At 44.9% G+C, this 7,993-nt stretch overlaps 2 protein-coding genes across 2 annotated transcripts in view; one reads left to right on the top strand and one right to left on the bottom strand.

Moving 5' to 3' along the window:
* Positions 1-89: 89 nt before the first annotated feature.
* LOC126986002 (tigger transposable element-derived protein 1-like) lies at positions 90-1,229 on the bottom strand. Its single transcript, XM_050841687.1, has one exon. It carries the CDS (start codon positions 1,227-1,229, stop codon positions 90-92), a length of 1,140 nt encoding a protein of 379 aa, XP_050697644.1.
* A 2,841-nt stretch (positions 1,230-4,070) lies between these two features.
* The window catches only part of LOC126986094 (uncharacterized), a 70,851-nt gene continuing 66,928 nt past the window's right edge, over positions 4,071-7,993 (top strand). Inside the window, exon 1 of the mRNA XM_050841802.1 lies at positions 4,071-4,244. Within this exon, the coding sequence (XP_050697759.1) occupies positions 4,138-4,244 (107 nt within the window). The 5' untranslated portion in view covers positions 4,071-4,137. The remainder of the gene's footprint in view (positions 4,245-7,993) is intronic.

The following is a 7,993-nucleotide window of genomic DNA, read 5'->3' as shown; positions in this document are numbered from 1 at the left end:
TATAATTTTGATTTGTACTTACCGTAAGTGAAGGCTGGTGATGGATAATGAAGAAGAGGAGGGGAGAAGGGTGGGGAGGAGGAGGGAGGTTATTCGTCGGAGGACGAGTCACCGTCTGGTAACTCGTCTCCTGGTGTGATTCCTGTGAACCCACTAGTGGAGGGCTGTGGCTCACTAACACTTGCACTCTCACTAGATTCCTTTTTCAACAAGAATCTGTCTAATGTGATCTGCCTTTGCCTTTTTTTCAAAATGTCTCTGAAATGCTGCATCAAATTTCCATCAAACTGGTTTATGTTTCTGTGTACGGCAGCAATATCAGGGTGGCACCTCTCCAAAAAGTTTCCCAACTCTGTCCACTGCCGCAAATATTTCTTGATCTCTGCAGTGGAGACTCTTTCCTTGCTGTTCCCCTCCTCCTCCCCTGAAGACAGCTCCTCAGTTACCTCCTGCAGCTGTTCCTGGTGAAGTTGATGCAGCTCATCAGTGGTGAGGTCTTCAGAGTGTGCTTGCACCAGCTCCTCCACATCATCACTGTCCACCTCAATGCCTATGGCCCTCCCCAGAGACACAATGTCCCCCACCACAGCAGACTCCTGGACTGAAGGCTCGAATCCCTCAAAATCCTTGGCTGTCACACAGGTCAGCCACAGATTTTTCCAGGCAGACTGCAAGGACCTCACAGAAACTTGACCCCAGGCTTTATCTATGAGCCTTAGGCAGTGGAGGATATTGAAGTGATTCTTCCAAAACTCCCTCAGAGTGAGCTCTGTTTCAGAAGTCACCTCAAAGCACCTCTCAAAAAGTGCTTTTGTGTACAGCTTCTTAAAGCTGGCGATGACATTCTGGTCCATGGGTTGGATCAGTGGCGTGGTGTTGGGGGGGAGGAACATCACTTCCATGAATTTATACCCCTTACCCAATTCTTCTTCCACGCCTGGAGGGTGTGCAAGGGCATTGTCCATCAACAGGAGGGCCTTGAGTGGTAGATTCTTCTCTATTAGGTATGTCTTCACTGCAGGTGCAAACACCTCCACAAACCACTCCGTGAAGAACTGCCTGGTTGTCCAGGCTTTCTTGTTTGCCCTCCACATCACACTGAGTTTGCTCTTTTGCACACCGTTCTTCTTGAATGGCCTGGGGTTTTCTGAATGGTACACCAGCAGCGGTTTAATTTTGCAGTCGCTGCTAGCATTGGCGCACAGAAGCAGGGTTAGCCTGTCTTTCATGGGCTTGTGTCCTGGCAAACACTTCTCTTCCTTTGTTATATAGGTCCTGTTTGGTAGTTTTTTCCACAACAGGTCTGTCTCATCACATTTAAAGACCTGTTGTGGGCTTAAGCGCTCCTTATCCACAAATTTTTAAAATTCAGGCACAAACTTCTCGGCAGCAACTTTGTCAGCACTTGCGGCCTCGCCGTGCCTCACAACAGAATGAATTCCAGTTCTCTTCTTGAATTTCCCAAACCACCCCTTACTAGCTTTAAAATCTTCACTGGAGTCAGAGGTAGTATCACAAATAAGATCACCATGGAGCCGCCTAGCCTTCGCACAATTATGCACTCTGACATAGAATCACCAGCCATCTGCCTTTCGTTTATCCACACCATCAACAATTTTTCCATTTCTTCCACTGCCGCAGGTCGCTTAAGTTGCTTTTTCACACCCATCGCCACATCAGCTCCCTTAATGGCCTCCTTGTTCTTCAGTATGGTGGCTACTGTAGTTTTCGCCATACAATACTCAGCTGCAAGATCGGTGATTCTTGCTCCTTTCTCGTATTTATCAATAATCTCCTTTTTCCGTTCAATGGTCGTCACTACATTCTTCCTTTTAGGCTTATTTTCACCACTAATAAGCCTCTTTGGTGCCATTGTAAGTTTCTAAATGAAAAACCACAGACAGAACGCAGGAGAATGTTGTTGTTCTCACGACCGTGGCGGGACAACTGGCGGTGGCGGGGAGGGAGAGGCCAGGAGCCTTTGTTTACAACCACGTGTGCGGACGTTCGAGTACCAGATATTTTTTCGAGTACCAAGTCGAACTTTTGCGTTCGAGTATCGAAAAGTTCAACTTCCAAGACGTTTGAGTATTGAGTCTTCACTGTATATATATATCCTTACGTCCTTCTGTTTCCCTTAACTTCGTTGTTCTGTACAATATTTCTTCTGCTGCCTTCTGCAAACTTAATTTTAATTTGGTTGGTCTTGTTTTCCCTTCCACATAGGGGCCCATCCTATAAATTTCCTCCACCTCCTCCTCAATGTTTTGCCGTTCTTCATCATTTAAGTTCTTAAGTAGGTCTTTTACAGATTTCAGTTCTTCCTTTTCTCTTCTTGGTTTGTATGTTATATTCTGTTCCTTCATGCCAAATATCACTACACTCTTCTTCTTTGTGTTTACCGTTACCGTTGATGAGGTTTCAGGCCCCGGTCCGCCGCTGTAGCAGCGCTCCACAGGATCGCCAATGTTGTAACAGTAATATTAGCACCTAAAGTTGTCCTCATTCCTCATGTTTGTGAAGTCGTAGGATTTAGTGAATAAGTGAGTCTTCAGCACTTTCTTGAAGACTGGCAGACTGCCACTGTTCTTAACATCCCCGGGTAACTCATTATAGAGCTGCGGGGCACTCTTCTCAAATGCTCTGAAACCCAGTTCCAGGTTGACCCTGGGCTCATAGAGTCTGTACTGTTCAGCACTGTGTCTCACTGACATGGTGGTGGTGTCGTAAATTTCTCAAATATAATACAATGTCTCATCATCGTCTGACATTTCTAAATCAGCGTCATGAGGTGTGAAATAGTCCGAATGGTTAGACTCTGCAGGCGACACCATGATGGACAGGATAATATCCTGGGCTCTTCCTCTCATAGACAACCAAAGGCAACTGACGCCTCAAGGCATGTAATTATTGCCATATGTCTTCGGAGATTGTCATGCTATATATTTGAAGTAATAATAAAGAATAATGATTGGTGTAAAAGGTTACGTCATAGATAGGGAGCAAGCCATTGGCGGTAGTGTTATGACGTATTACGACGTCACACATCGCTCACTGCTTTGTTGGCAAAACACAGAGGAGGTGTCATCACCAAGACCACAGAAACAGAGTTACCGGCCTCCCCTGAGGTCCAGATTCTTCCATTCACTACGTGGTGTATGAGTGTACATCACCAGCAGTTCCGGTGTGGCGTGGCTGTTTTCATGTGATGTACGCTCGTACATCAAAACACATATTCGTTAAAGAAGGGGTTAAGGGTTTTAAGTGTAAAGTATTGGGATACTATCTAGGATCTGAATACATGTAAACTTAAAAAATGACCTGATAGTGGGAAGGGTTGCGAATGTCGGGCGAAAAATCTTCACCTGAAAGTCATGTTCAAACCTTTTCATTATATATTTGTTTTCAAATGCCTTTTGAAATAGGGGGTGCGTCTTGTAAGCCCATATGTCTTATAAGCCGTGGTCTAAACATTTCAGACCCGTTATTTCACTTATACTCACCATCATTTGTGTACTTTTTGTTTTACCGAGTTGTGACAAGCATATTTAGGGTCTACAATCACTGCTGCATATAATGATGTTAAATAAAACTGTCTGTGTTGTATATTGTGTGAGCTACGGTAAACAGTATTAAAACATTTGTCACCACGAGCATGAGTGAGTGACTTTCACTTCCATGAAGGCTGGGAGAGAAAGCCAGCCAGTCAGGGCGAGAGCCGAGAGGGGAGGCCAGCCAGTCAGGTGCGGCATTACAAACGCTGCCTAGGCGTCAGAGGAACACCTGGTTTGAACAGACTATAGTACCATTAACTCCATTCCAATCTGTCCTATTAAGAGTTTGGTTGATCTTAATTTTTCTAGGATGAAATATGTAACCAACAGCCTTTCTGAGCCAACCTTTTATAATTTCTCAGAATTTGAATCAGCTGTCCATGACTCCCTACCTGTTCACATCATTCCTTATGTGCATCACCCTCTTATTATTGCTCCTGTGGTTATTTTTGGCATCACACTCTTCCCTAAGGTTTTCTGAGAAGTGTATCAATTATTTTTTAATCTCACTCCCACCTTTGATGTACAGCCACTAACTCATCTGCCTTCCTTTTCTGCAGGACAGCACAGGAACAGCTGCCTAATGGAGGACCCCATTGAATTTGTGAAGGTGGAAGTGAAGGAAGAGCCAATGGACCACCAGGGGTCATCCAGCCACTTCCCTTCCTCCTCAGGAGTGGATGGAGTCAGGTGAGCAGTCTTGTCTACACTCGACCTTTCATTTCCCAGGTGTTGGATTTCTTGGTGAAATTCAGGGTACATTGGGAGGCGGTGGCTGAGTGGTTAGCATGCAGGCCCTGCATTCACCGTGTTCTGGTCGATGCGGGTTCGAATCCGCTGCTACCACCTGGAATCTTTCATTCACCACCGAGTGGCCTAAGACTACCCACATGCTGTCTTGAAGACCACCCATCAACCCGGACTCTAGATGAACCATCCAAGTCATTCAAGAATGAGCTCCGGTGGGCAGCATGAGCCAAGAAAAGATGGTGCCACTATAAACACTTGCCTGCACCAAGATGGGCTTGGATCTACCACCAGGCCCCTCATGAAAGCCTACCAGTGCTATGGGCTTCAACATAAAAAAAAAAGCAATTAAAGGACATATGCCTGGTCATGTTCAGGGATCTAAATGAAAAGTTCCGGGCCGAAAATGTAAGTTGTGTGTCTGAGTTCAGCAGTTGCCTGACATATGTTTGGCCAAGTTCGGATGTCAAAACAGAAGTCAGACCGTACTTCAGATTCTGTCCCCAGTCATTGCTGCAACACCCGCCAGTGGCCGCGTTCATGCCGGACGTGCGTGTTTATTGTTGCCTTGTGCTGGTAGGCGACCATGCTGTTACTGCCTCCATTTACAGTATTTACGGGAATGAGCCACACAGATAATTCGTAGTAGGATAATATTTTTGGCCAATCGGGGAGTTGATAATAAGAATGTCGATTGCTGTATTGGCACCGTCAACACTGCATGTAGCAGTTGAGAAGCTTTTATTGAAAAGTTTTTATCACCTGTTTAAGGGGAGCATCTGCCACTTCTATAATTATTAGCGTATGTTCATGTGAAATGTATGCTTGTGGTTAGTTAATATACGCTTACTTTCAGATCTAAGTCGATACATTATACAGTCAAACCTCACCATTTTCGCACAAATGGGCAGTCTGAAGGTGCGCAAATGACAGACTTAACCCATGGGGAAAAATACATATGGGCAGTCACGGCCCAAAACCCCCCTACGAGAAAAAAAAAGGTCTGCTGGCAGGAAACATGTTAATAGCGTCTTCCAATTAGCATAACCCGTTTCTGGGTTGTGATCTGTAGAGTCCCTTGATAGATAAAGTCCTGACAACCTAAGGTTTGGACGCCGTTATTGGCCCTGTTTTCACCGCGCTTTTCAAGCGCTAGCACACGCTCTCGTGGCGAAAACAAGGTAAATAATGGCGTCAAAATCTTAGGTTGCCGGGACTCAATCTATCACTTCCACCTTCTGTGCTGTGGTCATCATCGGGTTCTTCCTGGGTTTAGGCGATGGCGCTAAGTGCGGCATCATGGTGGTGCAAAGGTGAGGCAGAAAACATCGAATAATCGCAGTCACCACGAGACCAGGAGAGTCGATCGGGCAATGGCGGGAAACGACATGCTGTGTACGTTGGTAGTGTTCTTCATTGGCGGCAGAGGGCGCACGGGTGGTAGGCAGCTGTAGCTCGCCAGCCATAACTTTGCTTATTTCTTCATAATATTTTCCCACAAGCTAGCCGAGGCATGTACGAGGACATGAATTTTTTCAATTCTATCGATTTAGAAAAAAATCCATGGCAGATGCTCTCCTTAATATTTTCATAACCTGATTGTAATAGAAACATTCATCAGTAAATAATTTGCAGTAGTATGACTCACTTAACCTCTTCAGTTCAGTGACGCATAAATACGTCATGCCTCCCACAGCACGTAACCCAAAGACGTATAGATGTGTCATATTGTTATTAGTTTACCGTAAAGAGCAAGCCATTTTCTGTGGATTTTCACCTTTAGAAAATTGTTGTGGATAACTATGCTATCTAGTAATTTGAAGCCTGCAGAGTTATTTAAAACTCGTAAATTACAGTTTTTGTATGTTTTTGGGGATAAAAAAGCTTGAAGTTGTAACTTGCTACCAGAAAACTCTCGGAAACACACAAACACATACACGAGAGAGAGAGAGAGAGTGTTGGTGGTAGTGAGTGTTCATACTGCTAGTTGGTCCCCGGGTAAAGGAAAAACCAATACCCGTCAAGGTTACTTTATTACAAAAATACACAGAAGTCACTGGGACAAACAAAACACACAAAAGACATAGTTAAGTGTATATGCGTGTACGTATGTGAATATAAATATGTCGGAGAAAGTAAGCAGTTAGGGGCTCTCACACATTCCTAGTCCCGGTCGCGACCGTCCCCGATGAGCCCCGATAAGCCGATCGGGGCCTGACTGCTGACAAAATAGGCAATAATCCCCGGACCGGCGGCTTACCGCTGGTCTGCCTGCGGTAGACCGGCGGCTTACCGCTGGTAAGCCGGTGGTTTACTGGTGGTAGACCGGCGACCATATACGATTTTCGATTTCTCCGACCGGCGACTGCAGCAGGTCAATCGGCGGTCAACCGCCGGCCTACCGGCGGCAGACCTGCGGCACATTAACGAGCAAACACTTTCGTTGCCACACCCAGTTGGAAGGGTATATAAACGCCCGTCCAGGTGTTTTGATCATTCGTGAGTTTGACATCGCAATGGCTTTCCTCAGCTCTCGTGAACGCGAAATTGAACTCCTGAAATTATAATTATTATAATTATAATAAACAGCTTCATACCTAAATTCATTCGTGTGCATAAATCTCTCTCTCTCTCTCTCTCTCTCTCTCTCTCTCTCTCTCTCTCTCTCTCTCTCTCTCTCTCTCTATATATATATATATATATATATATATATATATATATATATATATATATATATATATATATATATATATCAACCTCGATTTGCCGGACCTCCATTTGCGGATTTCGGATTTGCGGACAAGAGTCCGTGGGTAAAAAAAAAAAAAAAAAAAAAGTCCGGGACAAGTCGATTTCAAACTACCGCGCCAGACAAAGTTCGTAAATCGGGCACTAGATGGCAGCGGACATACACGTCTAGTACTGGACTGTACACAAGTCTGCCGCGCGTCACACGAGTGTTGTGCTTACGTGCTTGTCGTGGATACACCTCTTCTTCACAACGATGCCACCCAAAAACCCACCAAAGAAAGTAACCAAGCGTACAGCTAAACCTGTGCACCTTTCTGTGTCCGGGGGTGGGTTGTGTTTCCCGGACATATATAGGGTAAAGTCCGGCAAGGGGGTAGACCCCCGGACATTTTCCATTGCCGGACATTTGCCATTCCCGGACAAGCCTTCCCCCCTTTTAGTCCGGCAAATCGAGGTTGAGGTATATATATATATATATATATATATATATATATATATATATATATATATATATATATATATATATATATATATATATATATATACAGTCATCCCGCCGTTAGGTATTTCGTTCGGACTTGACGCGATCTGTGAAACATGAAACGGCGGGACTATAACCCTATGGGAAAATATGCATTTGGGGAAGTCACCTCTGACACGTCATATAAAACATGTTTTTTTCGTTCTTTTTAATGACTGAAATGAGACAAGACCTTGTTAGACAACAATATGTAATCAACATCCTCCTCGGTCATGTCTATGAAGCCCTCGCCTCCGATCCTCTGGGCCAACGTCACGATAGCCCTCACCTCCTTCTCGATGCCGAACCCCCGGAAGTCATTCACTACATCCGGCCACAGCTGGTGCCAACAGGCGTTCATTGTCTGCGTGTCCACACAGTCCCAGGCTTCTTTGATAACCTCTAGCCCATCCCGGATGTT

Source organism: Eriocheir sinensis, chromosome 61 (assembly GCF_024679095.1).
Source record: "Eriocheir sinensis breed Jianghai 21 chromosome 61, ASM2467909v1, whole genome shotgun sequence".
NCBI lineage: Eukaryota > Metazoa > Arthropoda > Malacostraca > Decapoda > Varunidae > Eriocheir > Eriocheir sinensis.
Note: the sequence above shows the minus strand (reverse complement) of the source record. Positions and strands in the feature narration are given on the sequence as shown.

What these genes read in the sequence shown, in the direction of transcription:
- LOC126986002 (XM_050841687.1), bottom strand. Translation starts at nt 1,229, where the DNA reads ATGAAAGACAGGCTAACCCTGCTTCTGTGCGCCAATGCTAGCAGCGAC.